The sequence below is a fragment of the Myxine glutinosa genome, chromosome 1 (assembly GCF_964187855.1).
Source record: "Myxine glutinosa chromosome 1, kmMyxGlut1.1, whole genome shotgun sequence".
Taxonomy (NCBI): Eukaryota; Metazoa; Chordata; class Myxini; order Myxiniformes; family Myxinidae; genus Myxine; species Myxine glutinosa.
The window spans coordinates 289,677,582-289,700,340 of record NC_136261.1 but is presented as its reverse complement, the minus strand read 5'-3'; the positions used below and the strand labels follow the sequence as shown (position 1 = coordinate 289,700,340).

The 22,759-nt window shown below is 44.9% G+C and overlaps 1 protein-coding gene across 3 annotated transcripts in view; it reads right to left on the bottom strand.

The window, feature by feature from the left end:
* LOC137438801 (lysine-specific demethylase 5D) overlaps window positions 1-21,354 on the bottom strand; it is a 153,230-nt gene extending 131,876 nt beyond the window's left edge. For 2 of the 3 annotated variants that reach the window (XM_068134172.2, XM_068134180.2), the window contains exon 1: window positions 11,822-12,045. In XM_068134172.2, coding sequence (XP_067990273.1) covers window positions 11,822-11,971 — 150 coding nt within the window. In that variant the 5' untranslated portion in view covers window positions 11,972-12,045. Of the gene's footprint in view, window positions 1-11,821; window positions 12,046-21,292 lie in introns of those variants that run through there. The other variant, XM_078767342.1, reaches the window with a different exon arrangement.
* Window positions 21,355-22,759: the final 1,405 nt, after the last annotated feature.

Here is a 22,759-nt window from a genome sequence, read left to right as displayed (position 1 = left end):
CCACTGGACCAGAGCCTGGACCCCATCGCCAGACCCTCTACCTGCACCATCTACAATCCAGCTACAATCCCCGTGTGAGTGTGTTTCTTTGTCCTGGGTAATAAGATAAGACTGCCATAAGACTGCCCTGTGTGCTGCTTCTTCCTCTTCCTATCTTGTGCATTCTTTTGTTTCCTCTTCTCCTTCTTGTAAATAATTAATAAACCCATCTTTGTTCTTCCTATACTCTGGTTTCCTCTTGTCCGACCGCATCCGTCCTTTCTCCCATTGGGTAAACGTGGCACGAGTAGGAACCGCTCAGAATCGGGTTTAGTCTCATTGTTAATAGCTCGGATCGCGGATTGCTATCCGCTCGGCATTTTCCATCATATCCGTGGTTCGAGCGGGAGTTATTCCCTCGTTTCCGGCCGGCGTTAGTACTTAGGTAGTAGTGAACCCCTAGGCCTAACAAACCCTACCTAACGCCGCGCCGGGAAGGACGTTATAACCCGCAGGACTCGGGTCAGCCAGAGAAAAAGACAAGGGGATTAACCCCCCCTTGATAAGGGGAGCGCCGACGTCCGAGATCCGTAACAATATATATATATATATATATATATATATATATATATATATATATATATATATATATATATATATATATATATATTGTTACGGATCGCGGTTTAGATGTTATGATGGGCCGAGCGGATAGTCCAATCGCGACCTAACAGTTCTCCCGATTCTTCCCCAACTCACCCGATTCCACTCGAACGTTGGCCAAATCGCGCTACGCTAAATCAATGATGGAAAGGACACAACGACTGGGATAGATGAAACGACGCAAGGGGTACAGTTCTCAAGACCTCCGGAGGAGGATATAATTAGTGGTGGAGAAAAGGGGTAGATTACAAGGTAGAGTGAGGTAAAAGACACAGAAGAGATGGGCACTTAGATACAATCTTGTCTTATCCCCGACAGACCACAGACAAACGGAACAAGACTGACTTACACAGGGATTGATGGCAGGGAAGGACAGGTAGTTCGATAGCACAAGGTGCACCTTGGCTCGGGGACAGGATCAAGCACGGTCCAATAGATGCAGGGAGGCCTCACAGCGCTCGGAGGTGGCGTCTCTCTTGCTTCAAGCTCAGCGCGCATCTGACGTCACCTCCCTCTTCCTGCGCATCCTCAGCGGGGAGTCACACGCCCTCGGCTGGTTGGCTCCGCCCCAGATGGGACCGGTCCGCCGCTTCTATTGGGTGCGGGGGTTACCGGGCTCCGCCCTTGACGAAGAGCTGACAGGGAGCCCCTGGTTGGTAACCCCGTCGAGCACATGTTCGATGGCGGCTCGTTGGAAAGGCCTGGTGCCCTCCCAACACCCCCTACCAACCAAGCCGGAGTGAGGACGCACACTCCCCGCGCCGCCGCCGTTGTTGTTGTTGTTGTTGTTGTTGTTGTTGCTGAACCGTGAGGAAGAGCTGCGGGGAGGTATTGGGAGGTCCTAAACTTCCTAACGGTGCCATACAATCACATTCTGGTGCAACGAAGAGTCAGAATTAATGGAAACGAATCCTTAACTGACATAGACTAAGAATAACTCGCAAGATGTCCTATAGTTGTCTACGTGAGATGCGGTGAACCTGGGTGCGACATTTAATGGGGGAAATAGGGGGAGGTCGGGTCTACAGAGTGTTGTTTACAGAAAATGGGACTAGGGAATGGGGGATTGGGGATAGTTGGGAAGTATTGAGGAAATAGGGGAATGTTTACAAGCGGATATGGATGGATGCAAATCCCATATCCGCAACAATATATATATATATATATATATATATATATATATATATAGTTGCGGTTTTGAGTTTAGGTAACAGTTTGTATAATAAAGGTTAAATTTCCCCCTCATAGTCACACAAACAACATGTAGCCTCGCAATAGTGTCGTTATCTCTTAGTATTTGTGAGTTTAGTCCTTTTCCTATGTTAGTTCTGCGTTGAGTAGAGTAAGGAGAATAGGTCCTACTTCTACTTCCATTGACTATCCCGCCTCCGTAGCCTCATGCCTCTTTGCGCTGCCTTTGATTCTTTTGGCGCAAATTAATACGAGGCCGGCTAGGAGGGTCGGGTCTGGGGCCGCATGAGGGCGGTAGAGAAGCTGACGGTAAGCGCAAGCCGCCAATCAGAGCTCACAGGGTGTGGCAGCAGCACTGCATCACAGGGCGTGGTTGGAAGGTTCGAGAGGGTTCGGGGCGTACCAATATAACCCGTCGCGCAAAGCCCCGAGGAGGACTGACGAGAAGGACTCACGCGCGGTGAGCAGTTGAGTAAGGACTCGCGAGCAGCTGGATTGAAGAGAGCAGTAAGATGACTGAGTTGGCATTAAGTGGAGAAAGACGCGCATGAACCAGAATACGCGCTCATATGAAAGTATCGCTCGGTTGAGCTTGAAGCCGAGCCGCGTATAGTGCATTGAGTTACGCGAGTGATAACGTGCTGTGTAACCGCCAGCCGCGCTGAGAGACGCGTACGTTTTCCTTCCTACCTCATCGGCTGTCTTTTGTTCGGGAGACGCGCTACGAGGCTCCTTCCACCGCCTGCTTGCCTTCCTCCCGGGACGTGCTGGGACCGTGGAGAGCCTGACGGGGCCGTTCCTGGACGACCACGTCGACGTGGTTGGCCTGAACATCAACCTGCCTGCAATTCCCTGTGTGAGTGTGACGGGCCAGAGTCTGGGGTTTAAGACTAAGACTGTTTAAGTGCTGCTCTGTGACTCTGCGTCTAACGATCATTGTACATACGTGTGGGAATAACAATTAAACCAGTGTTCTTCCTTTCCATTCGATCGTTCTCGTGATTTCCTCATTGGCTAAGCGTGGTACGAGTAGAACCGCTCGAATCGGGGTCCAATAATTAACGGTGACTGCACGGACCACGTGGTACTCAATCCGCTCGGTGTACCCCAAATCACACGTGGCTCGTGCGAGGCTTGCTTCCCCGCTTCCGTGGCGGGGCAGGGAGTTAGGTACGAGCGAGACTTGGTCCCGAAACCCTACCTTGCGTTTGCCCGGAAGAGGCGTTTCAAGTCTCTCGGTTCCGCCAAGCCCAGAAAGAACAAGGGGTTTAATCCCCCCTTGGTAAGTGTAAGAAGGGTGGCGGAGAACCGTAACAATATATATATATATATATCTGTGCAGTGTCTGTGTTGTCCCGTGTTGTCACTGAACTACTTTTTTAACTTTTGTGAAATCATACCAAACAACAACAACATGCATTTTAAGGCCATTTTCCCTGCTGGAGCGGGGGTTAGCATTGCGGTCCCCATGACAATCTTCTCCATTTTGCCCGATTTTCTGCATCTCTCCTTGTTAACCCCCTTGCCCGCATTTCTTCTTCCACCATCTTTAGCCAAGTCTTTCTCGGTCTTCCCCGTCCTCTACTTCCTTCTACATTCATTTCCATCACTCTTCTCAACTTGTTCCTCTTCACAGCATCAATCACAAGCTCTATTCCCATCATCTTTCGCAATTCATCATTTGTCTTCCTCTCTCTCAACGATACTCCGCACATCCACTGAACCATTCGCATTTCCACCCTTTCCAGCCTTCGTTGCTGCTCTACGTTCATTACCCATGTCGTCTCGCTCCCATAAATCATAACACTTCTCACACATGCAGCATACACCTTTCCCTTCAGCTTCAACGACACTCCCCTCCTCATCACCACGCCACTCAGTTGCTTGAAGGATGAAGTGGGACAAGTCATTGTGGACCCAGATGGAATTAAAGGAAGATGGAAGAGTTATATGTAAATACTGTTGAATGCAGAAAATGAATGGGATGGCAACATAGAGAGTAACCCAGTTTTAGGAACGGCAGAGAAGATAACCGAGAAGGAAGTTGAGGAAGCGATAAAAGCAATGAAGAGTAGAAAAGCGGGAGGGCTGACGGGAGTTGTGGGAGATATGTTGAAGGCAGTGGGAAATTGGGGTGTGAAGAGAATGACAGAGATCTGCAATCTGGTGGTGAAAGAAGGCCGCATTCCAGTGGATTGGGAACTGAGTACCCTCGTCCCTCTGTTCAAGGGGAAAGGTGACCCTCTGGAGTGTGGCTCGTACCGAGCGATAAAGTTATTGGAGCATGGAATGAAGGTATTGGAAAGGGTGTTGGAGAGGATAAGGAAGAAAGTGAAGAATGACGAAATGCAGTTTGGATTTATGCCAGGAAGAGGAACGGCAGACGTGCTTTTTATTGTGAGGCAGTTGCAGAAGTACATGGAGAAGAGGAAGAAGTTGTTTCTTGGGTTTGTTGATCTGGAGAAAGCATTTGATAGGGTTCCACGTGAAGTAGTGACATGGGCATTGAGGAAGTTAGGAGTGGAGGAATGGTTGATCAGAGTAGTGATGGCAATGTACAAAAGAGCGCGCACAGCTGTAAGGACGAAGGACGGGAACAGTGGTGAGTTTGAGGTGAAGGTGGGAGTGCATCACGGGTCGGTACTAAGTCCACTACTATTTGTAGCTGTGATGGAGGTGCTGGCTCAGAACGTAAAGGAGGGTTTACCGTGGGAGTTGTTGTATGCAGATGATCTGGTGTTGATTGCGGAAAGTATGGATGGACTGGAGGAGAAGATGAACAAGTGGAAGGAATGTATGGAGACAAAAGGTCTGAAGGTGAATATCGGAAAAACGAAGGTGATGGCAAGTGGTAAAGCATGTGGTGAGGTGGAAGGACCTGGGAAGTGGCCGTGTGCTGTGTGCAGGAAGGGTGTAGGAGTGAATTCCATTCAATGTACAATGTGCGCTGAGTGGGTTCATCAAAAATGTAGTGGTTTGAGAGGGTCATTAACCAGTGTGGCAGCTACATTCAAGTGTAAGGTGTGCACAGAGGGAGCTGCAGATGGAGGTATTGTTGAGTTGGATCTTGGAGACGGCGTGAAGCTGGAAGGTGTGAAAACATTGTTACCTAGGAGACATGCTGAATGGAGAAGGTGGATCAGACTCGGCAACGGTTGCTTGAGTGAGATGTGCATGGAAGAGGTTTCGGGAACTGAGTGGCGTGCTGACGAGGAGGGGAGTGTCATTGAAGCTGAAGGGAAAGGTGTATGCTGCAATTGCTGCATGTGTGAGAAGTGTTATGATTTATGGGAGCAAGACATGGGTAATGAACGTAGAGCAGCAACGAAGGCTGGAAAGGGTGGAAATGCGAATGGTTCGATGGATGTGCGGAGTATCATTGAGAGAGAGGAAGACAAATGATGAATTGCGAAAGATGATGGGAATAGAGCCTGTGATTGATGCTGTGAAGAGGAACAGGTTGAGATGGTTTGGTCATGTGTTGAGGAAGGATGAAAGTGTCTGGTTGAGAAGAGTGATGGAAATGAATGCAGAAGGAAGTAGAGGACGGGGAAGACCGAGAAAGACAAGGGTAAAGATGGTCGAAGAAGAAATGCGGGCAAGGGGGTTAAACAAGGGGAGAAGCAGAAAATAGGGCAAAATGGAGAAGATTGTCATGGGGACCGCAAGGCTAACCCCTGCTCTTGCAGGGAAAATAGCCTTAAAATGCCTGTTGTGTGTGTATGTATATATATATATATATACAATTATACATAAATATTACATGAGTTATTCGTACCTGTCTGTGTCCTTTATGATGTCCTTGAAAACAGTACGCTTCCTCTTTGGAATGACTTTCAATTTTATTTGACTGTCAGGTTGGCAGACAGTAAAATATTACCCCACTACTCTCTGCGCATGCGCGATCGGGACGATTTTAGAGCCAAAGTCGTGCTAAATGGCAGACATGTCTTGCTATGCATGTTCCGATTCATGTTCAAAATATAACTTTCAATTTCAATAAGTTGTTCTTTGGTCGTAAACTGGCAATCATAAATTGATCAGATAGATGGACAGACATGACCCAATTGCTTAACCCCACATTTCACTTTGCGTGCACATGGTAACAAAATTGTCAAAGCCTGTAAACGGACTCGACTCAAACCCAAGGGCTAGTTTTACCAATACTCGAGTATTTACATAAATAAAGAAGGCAGGGTAGGTACGATCTCATTAGCAGTTGGTATTTTTCAGGTTCATGGATGTTTGAACTGGCAGTACAACATGTGCAGAAATAAATAGACAATCATATTTATTGTTTCAACATCTTTAACTCACAACTCCGAGAAGCAAGTACATCCAAGGCTTTCCAGAAACTAAACTTATGGATTACAACAGGAAAATAGAAAAATTAAGAGGTCAGCAAATTGAGAAATTATAACATAAAACAATACCTAGAGAATAAACGTTTTACATAAATAATGCAAAGTGCCCTAATTGATTTTAACCGTTGTACAATACACATAATACTTTGATAAAACCTGCGGATCCTGCCAAAGGCATTCGATCACAAAATAGTCCTATTTCTTCATTTGTGACAGCAAGCAGGAACTTGAAGATAGGTTTGCAACATGTGCAATAATATTGTAACTTTGGGATGAATTAGAAAAACTTAAAAAACAAAATAAACAAGGATCATTGGCATTTCCCTCGATGAAGCCACTTCTGAGGGTCTTTCACTATCTCACAGCAGGCAGGTCAGTGGTCTTTGTCTTCTACAGATTCCTCTCCATCCTTGGACCCCCTGCCCCATCTGTGCTATGTCCCCCTCATATTTCTGCAGGGCACTCAAGGTCTTCCAGCAACCCTCTACTGGTGAAACTGCCAAAACCGAGACTCTCTGCTCACCTTCACTCTTTCATTCCTCTTTTCTCCCGCCTCTGGAACAAACTCCCTCACTCTCTTCAATCCCACTCCTCCCTCCAGGTTGTCAAAACAGCTTTTCACCACCATCTCTTATCTTCCCCCATCCAAAATCCATAATCTTTTCTACCCCCGCTAATCCACACCAAACCAGCTCCTTCAAATTCCCTGTTTTCTTTCCTGAAAGTCCCTGAAATGTTCATCTTGTTTATCCCGTGTACCCCACCCCCAGCACTCCAGCACTTCCACAGATCTCCTGATGTGCATATTCCCTACTGTTGTCATGCTTCCCTCTCTTGCCCCCCTTGTTATATGTTCTGTGTGTTTGCTATTATATGAGCCTCAACAAAGTATCCCAAAAATTTTTTTAAAGAATAAGAATGGGCATAACTTCTCAAGGAACAAGACTGGGCCTTGGCAGGGTATACACATTCTAGTAGAGCTAAGAATGAACCATCTATGACAGGCAGACAGATGGACCTCCCCCACTTTCCCCCCCAACCCAATGTACCGAATTCAAAAAGGGAAAATATTACATTGTACACTGCAACAATGGGTGATGGTTACATCACTTTTAACTTTGCAATCACAATTTGGTGCCACACTAGATTCATGTGGGTGTATCATTTTTACTGCAATTCGGGAAAAGTTGATGTGTACTGTACATTACAATGTCTTGCTGAAATTGTGCAAAACCTGCACCTTGAGTTCACCTGCTGCACCTTCTAATGTTAGCATACATCTCACAATACCTCAGATCCTGGGTTCATATAAGATTCGTCCAATGTTGCGCCCAATCTCCTTGCAATTGATGTAAAGTACACGGAAGTCTCATGATATATATAATCTACGCAAAAGACCCTCAATGAGCCTCAAATGCTCAAGAAAGAAAACTTAAAATATAGTGAAATGTGTAACAACAGCAAAATACATGAACATGTTTATCAGAAACAATTGAGAGTCTTTGCTAAATACCTGCTCATCCCTGGTAGGTTATCTACATTGAAGTAATCCATTACAAACAAAGCTTTTGGATTCTGCAATTTGTTTGGCGAAATAACCACAAACAAACACAAAAAAATCTCCAACCTTGCAGCAATAAAAACCTACTGCGACAGTTCACCAACAATTGAAAAATTCCTGGCTATACTCGATCAAAACAAAAATGTGGGTAACATCATGAATGCATTTTCAACATGGAATTTTTGTTAAAGAAAGTGATAAATTCTATCATTTGAGTATGAAAGGCTCCGAGACCTTAAAGCACATAAAGCTTTAACTGCAGAAGGCAATGGTTCTATCGCTGCACAGAACGAGGGGAAAAGGGAAAAATTAATGAAAAGCTGAATTAGATGCATTCTGGCTCCTTCTGCTTTAAAGAGTTCCCTTAAGGAAGATACATAGCTGATAGATACAGTCACGTGAAAAAGTAAGTACACCACATGTAAAGTTTTGACTTTTTTAACATATTTCAACATACAGCTATTTGATCTTCATTTCAACAATATTGACAGATAAAGGTGATATAATATAACAAATATCATGAAACATTTACATTTTGTAGTCCATTGTATAATTTAAATAAACATAAATGCAAATTTCGCATGTGGAAAAAGTAAGTACACCCTTGGCTCTAATAGGTGGGATTTCCCCCTTTGGCAGAAACAACCTCAAGTAGGCGTTTCTTATAACTGTCTATCAGTCTCTGACATCGACTGGGAGAAATTTTTGCCCACTCCTCCATGCAGAATTCTTTCAGCTGTGCGATGTTTGAGGGGTTTCTTGCATGCACAGCTGGTTTCAAATCCCCCCACATCTCGATGGGATTTAGATCCGGGCTTTGATTTGGTCATTCCAGAACCCTCCATTTTTTTCTTTTCAGCCATTCCTTGGTGGATTTACTGGTATGTTTAGGGTCATTGTCATGTTGCAAGGTCCACCTTCGGTTGAGCTTCAACTTTCCGACAGATGGCCTCACATTATCCTCAAGCACCCTCTGGTACAATGAAGAATTCATAGTGGATTCTATGATGGTGAGCTGCCCAGGCCCTGATGCAGCAAAGCTGCCCCAAACCATAATATTTCCACCACCATGCTTTACAGTTGGTATCAGGTTCTTGGGGTCAAATGCTGTCTTTGGTTTTCGCCAAACATGTCTTCTGGTACTGTGGCCAAATAGCTCTACCTTTGACTCATCTGTCCAGAGCACATTGTTCCAGAAGTGCTGGTCTTTGCCTAGGTGTTCATTGGCAAACTTTAGTCTTGCCCTGATGTTCTTTCTGAACAGCAAAGGTTTCCTCCTGGCACACCTCCCATGCAGATCAAATTTGTGCAGCCTCTTTCTCATGGTAGACTCGTGCACTTTGACATCAACAGTGGCAAGAGCTACCTGCAGGTCCCGTGATGACATTCTGGGGTTCTTAGAGACTTCTTTCAGCATCTTGCGGTCTGCTCTCGGGCTGAACTTGCTGGGGCGGCCTGGCCTGAACAAGTTGGCAGTTGTTTGGAATGTTCTCCACTTGTAGATGATCTTCTGGACAGTCAAATGATTGATTTCAAATTGTTTGGAGATCTTTTTAAATCCCTTCCCAGACTCGTAGGCATCTATAACCTTCTTTCTGAAGGCCTCAGAGAGCTCTTTTGATCTAGGCATGGTGATGCCGTACACTTCAACAACAAAGAGCAAACCAAACTAAATGTCTGAGGTTTAAATCAGTCAGGTTCCTCCAAGATTCTCTCTGACGATGTTCTAATCATTTGCACCTGAGCTGGTGCACCTGATTCTAATTTTAGGTATTTGAAGTAGTGATAAATGTAGGGGTGTACTTCCTTTTTCCACATGCGAAATTTGCATTGATGTTTATTTAAATTATACAATGGACTACAAAATGTAATTGTTTCATGATATTTGTTATATTATATCACCTTTATCTATCAATATTGTTGAAATGAATATCAAATAGCTGTACGTTGAAATATGTTGAAAAAGTCAAAACTTTACATGGGGTGTACTTACTTTTTCACGTGACTGTAGCTGCATAGTAGATAGATAGCTGCCTAGTCCATGCAAGAGATAGCTGCATAGTCCATGCAAGTTTTAGTCCATGCATAGTCCATGTCCATAGTCCATGTCCATTGTCCATAGTCCATAGTCCATGTCCATTGTCCATAGTCCATGTCCATAGTCCATGTCCATAGTCCATAGTCCATAGTCCATGTCCATAGTCCATGCATAGTCCATGTCCATAGTGCATGCATAGTCCATGTCCATAGTGCATGCATAGTCCATGTCCATAGTCCATGCATAGTCCATAGTCCATGCTATCTATAGATATAGATAGCTGCATAGTCCATGCAAGTTTTCATTCGAAATAAAAACAATATTATATACGTGTAGATATCGTCGTGTGTGAAAGTCAGGTAGGTGGGATGAAAATCTTTAAAGGTGCTTAATACCAAGTAGCTTTTTGTGGGCCAGTAGAAACGTGGCCCCGAATAAACGAGAAGATATGACTTAGTAATGGCATTACACTGACGGAACTGAAACACAAACAAAGAAAAACAAGGCAAGTGTACAAGTAAAATGAGACGCTGGTGCCATCTGGAACAGACACGGTATAGCCACACGCGGTGCACAATGCCAATCCGCGTCTCTGGTCTTATTATCAAGGAAACGTCTTCGACGACGGTCACGACCCAGAGATCACATTTCGTCCTCAACGGGACTAGCATTTAAGGAATCAAGAGTGAGTGCCAGCAACCTGAGTTAGTGCAGCGGCTGAAAAAGCTGTGCTGCGTCAAAGCAGACAAAATGTCTGCCAGGCCATTCAGCAGCTGTTCAATTAGGGCACGAAGACAAGCAGGGTGGGTACTTTAAAGGTGAACTTGGCTTCTTACACTAAGAAATATTGAAAAATTGATTTTAAAAAAATAACAATAATAAAGAAGAGGAAAACCTGAGGCCAGAAGTTTTTTTTTTTTTACAATGTAAATGGGTTCTGATGCCACATTTTACATCAAATGGTGGAGCGATCAAACCAGGGGCCTTTTACAAACAGTCCAATCACAAAGTTCCAGAAATGTACGAATGTGCGACCTAAGACAGAGAGGGATCAAGTCACAATCGTGAGATTGTACACCGAAAGGAGACCAAAAGTGAGACCGAGAGGAAGTGTAGCAGTTTCTGTAAACTTGCCACGTCGCATGCATCAAGCCTTGGGCTTTATCGTCACACAAAGATGAGAACGGATGTTGGGTTCTCTTCTTTGGCTCACAAAAACCTATTCCCACAAACAGGAGGTCAGCGTTAGTCGAGCGGTACGTCGATACCAATCATATTGAAGCAGGTGAATACAAAAGCTTGGTTTTTACAGGAAAAAATAAATAATAAATATATTAGGAACAATGAAATAGTGCAGCACGTCATTATCAAAACAATGATCATAAAAAAGTTACATAAACATTTTTTTTGGGATGTGCTGCAATCAATCAACAGAAATCATTTGGGTCAATTTCATCGCCGGCATTCACACTGGAAATGAAGGTTAAAATAAATAAATAAATAAATGAATAAATAAATAACCCCCCCAAAGCAAAACCCCAGGTGGGATTTTAAGGAAGCCGGAAAGCAGTATGGAAGTAAAGAAGCCAAAATATTGAGATTTAAATGCAAAAATGAGGTAAAACCAACAACAAAAGCAAAGAGGGCAAAGAGTGGCTTTCTCTGCCATCTGCAGTGCGGTCGGAAATAGAAAGTTAAAGTCGCAAACTTGCTGGCGAGCTAGCTATCTGGCTTCGAGGGGACACTCGGGCCATAAAGGGGGTCACGAGAGGTGAGGGGGAAGAGGAGGACGTGGTACCGGCAGGGTAAGTAAGAAGGGGCTTGAAGAGGTGGAAGAACAGCTGGAGAAGACGCCATGTTTGGAGTGAAAAGGAAAATAATATAAAAGGGCCTCATTCATGCCACAAAATAGAAATCCACGAGGCAGGAGGAGCACATCATCACGGCAGCACAAAACGAGTATATAAACATGTATATAGAGAGATATATATATATATATGTCGTGCACCCTGTGCGCACACCAACCGGAGGAGGTCGGATTTTAACAATTCCCGTCTTCTCTCCGATGGGTCTGATCTTGGCAATGTAAGCTAGAGGGTTGTCTGCGAATTCCTCTCGTGTTGGTTGAAAAACTGGGCATTCTGGTGGCGACGTGAACTCCTTGAAGGTGCCCATGGCTCCCTCTGTGGAGCCCGAATCGAAGCTCTCTGGCCACTCCGAGTCGCACCCCCTCCCCAACCCCTCTCCACCCCCCCTCTCTTGCGACCGATCTCACTGGCCCTGGGAACCCGCACAAAGCACGACCCCCAGACCGCGCGTTTAAATCCCCGAGCACGGGCCCTCCGCGAAACAATACAATCCCTGAGGCTGGAACCCAAAAAGGAGCTCCGGATCGAGGTCGCGACAAAAGCGAGCTTCGCCGTCTCTATGGGGACACGGAGTCGTCCGACGCGCAGGCTCGTCGAATGCTCATCTCGAATCGTCACGATCGGATACGCCTCGTGATAGAACCGGCGCGGAGGGATACAGCGCTTAGGCGCGGCTGCGGCCAGGCCACCTCGGTCCTCCTGAACCACCAGCACCGCGGAACGCTTCCTCCGGGTCGTGGAATTTCAAATTTCCGAGAGTCGAATCGTCACGTGCTCCCAGATGCTCGCACCACCCAGATCTGTGTCACCACGACGGAGGAGGACGCCGTGCTCAAGGCCCATGCGATCCCATGAGCCTCCATAATAAGTGCCCTTTAACCGTGTCCTTTTATTTCCGCACGAACATTTAAACAAAAAAAACGGCCTCGACTTTCATGACATCAGATAACTTCATGAAATTCGACGATTTTTTAAAATAACAAACATGTCCGACGTCATCCTCGAGTCCAAATTTCGCAGAAATTACTTTTTCTTGCGGATTAACACGGGTGCTTGGGTTCGAGTCATTGTCGTGAGACAAAGATAAATAAATAATAAAACACCCATAATAATCAATCGGGTCACATTTTCATTCAAATCGATTCCTCAGAGAAGTCACAATTGATGGTCCACGTGGCATTATCGTCACGAAGGGAACACGTCACAAGTTCGCTCCCTCACGTACGTTCATACAAATCCTGGATGACTTGGAATAAGCCATATTATCGCCCGATCGCGGCTAATTGGTGTTTTCTTGCGAATCAAAAGGTCATGCTTTTAATGAAGTGATGCTTCATTATCGCCATGGTATTTCCCAGAAAACCGTGCAATTCCCACTAATTCTTTGGAAAAGGCATCATGGAGAATAAGCTGTGGGAAAGGGCGGCGCTCGATGGCGGTTTTTTTTGTGAGGCGAGAAGCCCTCATGTTTATTTGTAATATTTACATTAGTAAATCCATGCATTTAGGGACTGCTTTCGAAAGGAAAATGGCCTCAGGACGCACGTGGGAGTGGATTTTAATGTATATTGTGCAACTGCTTCCTCCCCGCCCCTCCCCCCCGTCCTCTTCTTCCTCCTCCTCCTCCCAACGATCGTGTCCTCGTGTCGGCGCTTGTTTGATCACGTGGCCCGGCGGGCGCGAACGAACGGAGACTCGGGGAGGGAATTTAAATGGAGCACGTGGAAACGAGAGACCTTCCCTCGCGGACGAAGTGCCCCTGCGAATGATTGCGCAACTTCACCGGCGGCACCCATTGGACGAATAAACAATAATTGTTGAACGTTTTCCAGCTCTGCCATTTATTTACATATAATTATTTAATTTAATGCTTGCCAGCGCGTTGTTGTCTCGATCCCAACGTCCGTCACCGACTCACCGTCCGAACGGCCACGGCCGGGACTTTATTTCTCTAATAATTATAACGCACACGCAACGATCCGTAGAGACGAGGTGATATAATATAACCGATTTGTGCGTTTCGAGCATTATTTTTGGCCGTTTTGTGGAAATCAGAATGGGACTGCATTTTGACCTGGATCTGGTCACGTGACGGAACGGGACTACATTTGACCCGGCTCTGGGTCACGTGACTCGATCAATGTTCAGTTTCTGCGCCCTGTCGGCCCTGACGTGATTATCGTCTCGATTTCAGCGATCTTTCTCAAACATCAAAACTAACACCGCAAGGAGTTTAGAATTTCCTTTCCCAAAACAAACAAATGAAAAGAACCAGAAGTTAAAAGCCACCCCTTCATTGAGGTGCAATGTCATTTTTATATATGTCAAACTACATAGGCTGCATATGCAACGTTATTCGAATATCTTCAATAAATATGATATTAAGAATCTTTATGTAAAGCTCAATCATATAATATCCACTTGGAAACCTTCGTGGTCGCGTACGTCAACAATTCGCGATAACGGAGACTATTTGAATTGTCGTGACTCGTGTGAGCCTTCGGTCAAGTCAATGTCACCGAAAAAAATTAATATATAATCAGCCCAAGGATAACGAACTTAAACAACAACAATTACAACAACAACAACCGACGTCACAGCTAAGCTTCCGAACAATCATTGGACCCGGTTACGTCAGCTTCAAACGTGTCACGTGCTCTGTCCCACGACGACATCAACGAGTCAGCTAATCGTTCATATTTATTTATTAAAGTTTTATCATGCGAAATATGTTACTGCACATCAACGAACTGCTCAATTTGATGTTAAATCATATTTTTAGGAAGAAATTGGTATATTGTAGCAGGGATGGGATTTAAGGCAGGTTTTCAGTTGTCCATCAAAAAGTGATGTTTATTTACCCAAGTGGGAGGGCATGTCCGGTGTTCCTATCCTATCCAAACAATAGGACTCGCCATGCTGGGATGTCCCATTCTAAGTCCACATCCGGTGTTCATTCGTCCATTGTCTAAATGTCACGAGCCCTTTCCACCACTCCCTCGAGATGTTGTTGCGAAATGGTGGCAGATACGTCATACGTGACCAGTGGTTGGGCTTCAACGACGGTTCCTTTAGCATGACTAAGGAGATCAGCTGTTACGTAAATGTGGGCGGACATGCACGACTCAAAAGAAGAAGAAGAAGAGTCAATTTTGCGAAGACAGATCAATGCCAGGTTTATAGTTCATACTGAATTATAAGCTCAGATAATGAACTTATGTTCGGTCGCGCCGGTTCATAGTATAGTTGTAAACTCCATGATGTTGAGTCTGATCCTTGACTACAACACCACCACTAAGTGACTAAAGTTGTAGTCCACGTAAAGTTACCAGATGCTTGTTGGTGGGAGTTAGGCCATGAATTTGGTTGAATTGGAATGAAGTCTAATATTCACCAACTAATCCTAGCAGACAGGATATCCAGCTTAACCTTCACCCGAGGGAAAGGGGGCGGAGAGATTCATGGCGGTTCAAGACAAAGAAACTGGGACTTTATTTTGGACTGGAGGATGCAGTTGGAAGGTTGGAGCAGCAGGGGGTGCTTAATGGAAGGGAAAGGTAGTTGTAGGTGTTGTACACAAATGCCAGAAGCTTGAATGGAAATATGGAAGGGCTGGAAGGAAGGATGGATGGTGGGTTGTGCGACGTATATGTAGTGAGGGTTTATAGGTGTGATAGGAAAGACTAAAGGTGAGGAGGTGTGGCAACCTGGGTGAAAGTCCGTATTTTATGGAGAGAAAGGGGTGACATTAAGGAGGGAATTGATGCAGAGGATTCTGTGTGGATAGAGATTATGGATTGCAGGAATAGGAATATACTTAGAGGATGCTTTTACAGGCACACTACAAGTATCTTATTGGGTAAAGTTAATGAGTGGATGGCCTGCATCGGAGAAATGGGGGCAACCTTCAAGGAGCAAATGAGTAGGGTGCAGAGTAGGTATATTCCAGTGAGATGTAACAGTAGAGAAACAAAGAGATCAGGGGATGGTTGAGCAAGGAGGTACGCAGCATTTTGTACCTTGTGAATGCCTTTTTTGTCTACATAGTCGAGGCTCATGGAAGTGCGAGTACACTGAACGGATCAGGCTGTAACAGACAAAAACAGGATGCAAAACACACATGCATGGGTGGACAAGATGGACACATTAGGAAACTCCAAGGAGGGAAAACTCGAAAATTTGAAGGAGGAGGGATTTGGGTGGAGTTAACAAGGGCAGAAAAAAAATCATGGTTTTCGATTGGCGACGATTTGAGATGGTGGTGAACAGCTGTCTTGAAGACCTGGAGGGAAGAATGAGATTGAGAGGATGTGGATGTTGGTTCCACAGGTCGGAAAAAGAGGAACAAATGATTGGAGATGAGCAGTGAACCTGGATTGAGTTAGTTTCACCAGAAGGAGGTTGATGGTGGACTGTTTGAGCTCTACAGAAACCTGGGGGTCAAAGCACAGAAAAAGCAGAGGGTGCAATACTAGAAATTAAGTGGTAGAAGACAGAGACCACCGACCTGCCTGCGATGGCGAAGTGATAGACCCAAATACTCACTTCGTCATCGTGGGAGATTCCAATGATCTTGAAGGCCTTGGTTTCCATGGCATCAAGCTGAGCAAGATGTGAGGCAGGAGAGAAACACCAAAGAGGAGAGCAATACTCCATTAAGCTTCAGATGAAGATCTTGTGGGTGGATGGGAATCCAGGTGTGCCAAGCAAGGACTTTGTATGATTGCGGATGCCCAGTCGACGGCTGGCTTTGAAAGCCAACTCTGAAACGTGATTTTTCCAAGAAAGATCATGGATGATCTTGAGACTCAGGAGTTTGAATGACTGAACTTCCTCAAGAGGATTGTTAAGAATGTAGACAGGAGGGTTTGCCAGACTGCCATGTCTTTTCAGAGAGAGATAGTGAGCGTGTGAGATTTGTCAGGATTGAAAGACACATTCCAAGTATTTGACCAGCTTATGATTTTTTTTCAAGGTCTGAAGAGAGAGAAGAGGCTGCAGCCTGTCTCTCTGATGGATGTCATGGTAAAGGGTGGAGTCAGCAGCAAATAGATAGAGGATTTTCCAGAGTCAGAGAGATAATTGATGGAGATCAGGAATAAGCATTCTGCTTATCTTTAAGACAATGGTGAAAACTAGTCTATAATAATAATATACGCTTCCTTAAAAGGAACTTTCACGCAGGAGGAGGCCATTAGGCCCATACAAGACTGCACTATTATTACCAACCTATGGTTGATTGTCCATGCTCTATCCTTTTAAAATGATGAGCATCAAGCAAGGAAGCAACATGTACCAGTCTTTGGTACGACTCGGCCGGGATTCAAAACGCTGACCTCCCAGCCTCAGAGTGGACACTCCTACTATTACGCCACCGAGGCTGGTTAAATTGGGAACCAGAGTCCAAGTCACATCAGTATAGGAGTAAACAGAGGCTAGTTAAGAAAATAACTTGGCAGGAAATATGAAGGGGACATAGCCTAAAAATTAAACATAACATTAAGACATTATTTAAGTATATAAGAGGTAAGGAAAGGGTTAAGAGGAATGTGAGCCCATTGAGGAACATAACAGGAAAATTGGTGGACGATGGTGAGATAGCAGACTAATTAAATATATTTTTTGCCTCTACATTTACATGGGAACAGTCATGGAAACTTCCAATAGTTGAGATATTTATCTCAGGGGTAAGCAAGGGATTTTAGAGATCTAATAGTGGAGAAAAGGAAGAAACAGCTAGAAAAAAATGGAGGATGATAAAGCTCAAGGACTGGATAATAGGCATCCAAACGTATTGAGAGAGGTGGCAGAGCAGATAATCGTGGTTTTAGCGGATATTTTTAGGTTAATTGGAGTCAGGACAAGTACCAGAGCATATGAAATGTTAACACCGTTATTTTAAGAAATGTTCCATGGAGGATTTGGGAACTATAGACCTGTTACCTTGACATCAGTTGTGGGAATGGTGTTGGAGATGTTAATTAAGGAACGCACAGTTCATTAATTAGCATCTTAAGGAAGATGTGTGACATGCTATCTACATTTAAATAAATACAAACTAATTAAAAGTAGTCAGTATGGATTTACCAAAGGGAGTACCTAGCAACCGTACCTGCCCTACGGGTGGGGCTTCAATTGGGAGGCCCAAATGAAAAGGCAAAATATCAGAAATTGAAGTCTTTTTTTTATTTAATTTTAAACGATTTTTTTTTTTTTTTTTTTTTTTTTTTTTGTATATTATATAAACATCCGTTAAATCATATCACACGCAAATCATCAAAATCTAAAGAGTATTTGTAGAATTTCAATGAAAGCCACATCACTGTTCATATCGGTAAATATTATTCCATCGTGTTTGGAAAAACTGGAAAATTAGAAAATTAGAAAAAAAAATGGAAAAACAATATAGCCTATTTTACTCCAGGGACTCCCAGGATTACCCACCCAAAATTTTGTTGCGATCGGTTCAGCCGTTTTTGTGGTACCTGGGAACAGACAGACAGATATTTGGTGAATTATAGTAAGATGTACTGGAGTTTTGTGAAGCAGTTTCTGATTGGGTGGATGGGGGAAGTGCAGTGGATATATTACATCTTGACTTTTCAGAAAGCATTTGATAAGGTATCACAGAGGAGGTTGGTAGGTGAAGGCTTGTGGAGTGGCTGGTACAGCAGCTAACTGGATTATTAGTGATAGGAAAAGAGAGGATGTGGGTGGGAGGATGTCTGGGAGGGAAGAAGTAAGTAGTGGGGTACCTCAGGGATCAGTAATGGAACCATTATTGTTCATAATTTACATCAATGATTTTGATTGTGGGGTTCAGAGTCAGCTTTCTAAATTTGCAGATAATACTGTTATGTCTGGGGGTAAAGCAATATCGAGAGACAGGTAGATCTGTATAGGTAGGTATTCGACTGTCGCGATAGGGAATCTACCTTGTAATAAGTTCTGTTAGGCGGTTTGTCGGTTAAGAAGTATACCTGTGGACATACCAGGATGTTCGAGTGTTAGAGTAGGGATTAAAGATAAGAGCCCCTGTGTGTCAAACCTGGTAGCCAAACCTTTGTCCCTTATGGCAATGCACACCAACATAGACATTTAGACAGGCCCTTAGCGCAACATTAAATAATTCCCTTCCCTGACAAGGACTTCGGAAGAGAACAGGCAAAAGGAAACCAGGCCAGGACACCGCCGATGATGGCCGCCGCCAGTTACACCTCCGACAGGCCAAGCCACATCGAGTGGCACACGCTATGACCACGCTACAGGGAACGAGTGATGGGCAGCACGGTAGGCGCGGGCCTCCAGCCAACGAGCACGAGAGGCTCGAAGCTGGAAGGTCTGGTGGAAGGCGCTGATTGGGTGGCGCGCCAAGGCTGACGTCACCGGGGAGGTTATTTAAGGGCGCCCCGAATGCCATTTTCGCTCTTCGTGCTTGGACATCATTTGCTCTCTTCGTCTTGCACATCGAGTTCGCTCTCTTGGTGCTTGGACATCATTCGCTCTCTTCTTGCTTGACTCTTGGAGATCCAGCAGTTCGTCTTGCACGTCTGGCGGTTCTTGCTTGCACAGCTTCCTCGTGCAGCACGTCCTTCCCTGGCTGTCGTGTGCGATCGGTGCTTCTGAAGCTTGGAGTGGTGTACGGACCTCGCGGGCATTGGCTCACCATCTGCGTGGTGCTTGGAGCGGTGCTCGGTGCTGTAGTGCTGGAGCGAGGGACATCGTGGGTGCATCGGGGCCGAACGGAGCCGTGTTGGACAGCAGAGAAGACAAGATGAGGGACAGATAAGGCCACACGCACCATTTTACATTTTACACGACGAGCCAATTCTTTTCCTTTAATCCATTCCTGTGTCTGTTGTTGAGTCTGGTGTGTGGGATCCCAATTTAGGCTTTTTATTTGATTACCGTCGCGTTCATTGTTTCGGGTTCCGTTTTATAAATCTTTATTTTTGTACATTTGAAATCTTGTGTTTGTCGAGTTCGGTTCATTAATTCCTCACAGGATCGAAGCCGCGGTCGACGCGCTCCAGGTAAGCGCTTTTGCCGCAGCCTTCCATTTTCCTTCCTCCTCCCGCGTTTCATAAGTAAAATCCGTGTTTGGTCGTCGCCTCCAATTAAAGCCGTTTTTGGTCCATCTGCGAGCCCTGGTATTAACCGAAGGGTCCGCGCGACAATACTAAGCTTGGAGGTAAGATATATGGCAGAGAGGATAGTAATCAGATTCAGGAAAGTCTAGATACTTTAATAGAATAGGCAAAAGATTGGCAGATGCAGTTTAACATAAAGAAATGTGAGGTGCTGGGATGGGTAGGGATAGTGCAAATAGAGATTGCATGATGGAAGGGACAGTCTTGGAGAGCATGTCACACAGAAAAAGGATCTGGGGATGGTAATATATGTGACAGAACGGTGCCAGGCAGCTTTAGTTAAACTAACGGAGTTTTAGGTTGTACAGTAGGTTACTGGATCGTAGGTGGATCAACGATAAATCAAAAGAGGTAGTGTTAATAGAGCATATGTATTTTGTGAGGGCTCATCTAGAATATTGTGTTCGGTTTTGGTCACCATATCTGAAAAAGGACATAGCAACGACAGAGAGGGTAAGGCATAGGATTACGAGATTGATTCTGAGGTTAGAGGGACTAGGCTATGCGGACCGGCTGAGGGAGACAGGACTTTATACTGTACATTAGAAAGGAGGCGATTGCAACAGGATTTGGTAGAGACCTTGAAGGTTATGAAGGGTATTGACAAAATAAGCGCAGAAGTTTTTTTTTCAGCAGAATACACAGTGATAAGACTAGCGGCCTTCACCTGTAAGTAAAGAAGAAGAGTGTTTGGGCAGTATTAAGACAAGGGTCTTTCAGTCTGACATGTTTGGACAGAATTTAGATGCATATTAAGGTCTTTCAGTATGCAATAGCTCCTCCCGGAAAGGTAGGGCAGCAGAAAAGGTAAATAGGTGTAAATTGGAAATAGATAGATATGTAGATAATTACATCAATTGGAATTTAGATGAATTGGATATAGAGGGGTACAGGCATATTGGCAGGACTTGTAGGTAGCCTGAATGTGAATGGGTGATGGTAACTGATGTTGGTGTAGCGTAGGCATGATGGGCCAAATGGCCGCATGCACCAAAGTTACTTGTTAACTGAAATGTTTTGACGTTCCAGATTGCAGTTATACCTTTGTTTTGGTGCTCATGGCACATGACTCTTATAACTACCATGTGGCTGCTGACTGTCCCCAAAGTCCTTTAGGTCTATTCTGAAGACAGCTGGCTGACACTGTTACCAGCAGAGAAAATAAGCTAGTTATGTGTAGGCTGAGCAGTTGTAGCCAGAAACTCCAATGCTTTACCAAAAAAACCCTGGCTAATAATGTATGGAGGACTGGAATTGAACCAAATGTTTAAAACAAAATCCAAACCATTTTCTAAAATTACTTCAATTCAAAGGCTTATCTATATGATCATTAATCACAGCACCTCATACATGAGGCAAGTTAATTTCATATATACCGAGCTTCAATCATCATTTAATATTTATGTGTTCATATCATGCAAAAAACAGCAATCAATGCGTTGTCTTGGTTGCTCTGGGTGCCCATTATTACCAAGCACCTCTTTGCTGATGACTCCACTCTCTGCCGCTCCATTCCTCATCCCTCAGATCGGCAGTCTGCAGCCTCCTCACTCTCTGCAGACCTGGACAAAATCACAGACTGGTCAAACAAGTGGAACATGTCTTTCAATCCTGACAAATCTCACACTCTTACGATGTCTCTCCGAAAAGACCGACTGGACACCCCTCCCATCTATTTTCTGAACAATCCTCTCCAAGAAGTTCTGTCACTCAAGCTTTTGGGTCTCACTATCTGCCATGATCTTTCCTGGGAAAACCACATTTCCAAGCTGGCCTCCAAAGCCAGTCGCCGACTGGGCATCCTCCATCGTGCGAGGTCCCTCCTTGGCACACCTGAGCTCCTCACCACATACAAGGCTTTCATCCGCAGCTCAATGGAATACTGTTCTTCCTTCTGGGCCTGTGCTCCTGCCTCACACCTAGCTCGGCTTCACGCTGTAGAAACCAAAGCTTTCAGACTCAATGGAATCAACCGCGATGAAGCTAACTCCGAGGGCCTTTACTCACTCACCGCAGGCAGATAGGTGGTCTTTCTGTCTTCTATCGACTCCTATCCGGCCTTGCTCCCCCAGCCCTATCTGTGCTCTGTCCCTCAAATATTCCTACAGGTCGCACAAGATCTGCCAGTAACCCTCTTCTGGTGAAATTGTCAAAATCTCGGCTCTCTGCTCACCGTCACTCCTTCATTTCTCTTTACTCCCGCCTCTGGAACAAACTCCATCTGGAACAAAACCTCTGGAACAAACTCTCTTCAATCCTACTCCTCCCTCCAGGTATTTAAAACAGCTGTTCACCAGCATCTCTTAGCTTCCCCCATCCAAAACCTTGATCTCTTCTACCCCCGTTAATTCACCCCAAATCCACTTTTTTTTTTGAAAGACCGACTCTTTTCTTTCCTGGAAGTTCCAGCAGTGGCCAAGTGTTTTATACTATCACCTTTTATACTTATCACTTATCACCTTCATACCATCACCTCCTCCTTTATTTCATTTTTAGTCTCCCTCCGTCTCTTTTTAATTTCACTCACCCCCTCTTCTACCTCCTCCAACTTTTGTTTCACCCCCTCTATTTCCCGGTGCGCCCCCACAATTTTTTCTTCTAAGGCCACCTTGGTCGTCTCTATATGGGTCCTGGTTTCTCGTTCCCTTACCCCCAACGTCTCTACCACCTCATCCAACCTCTGTCAGCCCCTCGTGTACCATCTGGCACTCTTTCTTCGTCGCTATAAGTTCTTTTTTTATTTCTTTTTGTGCTGATTTCAGCCCCCCTATCACGGCTGTGTTCTTACCCACCTGCTCCCCTAACTCTTTCTGTCCCACCGTCAGCTTCTCTACTTCCCGCGTCAACTCCTCTATACCCCCTTGTCACCTAGCCGTACTCTTTCTCACCTCTTTCTCCACACGCTCCTCACACTGCTTTACCTCGTCGCGTACCCCCGCGACCTC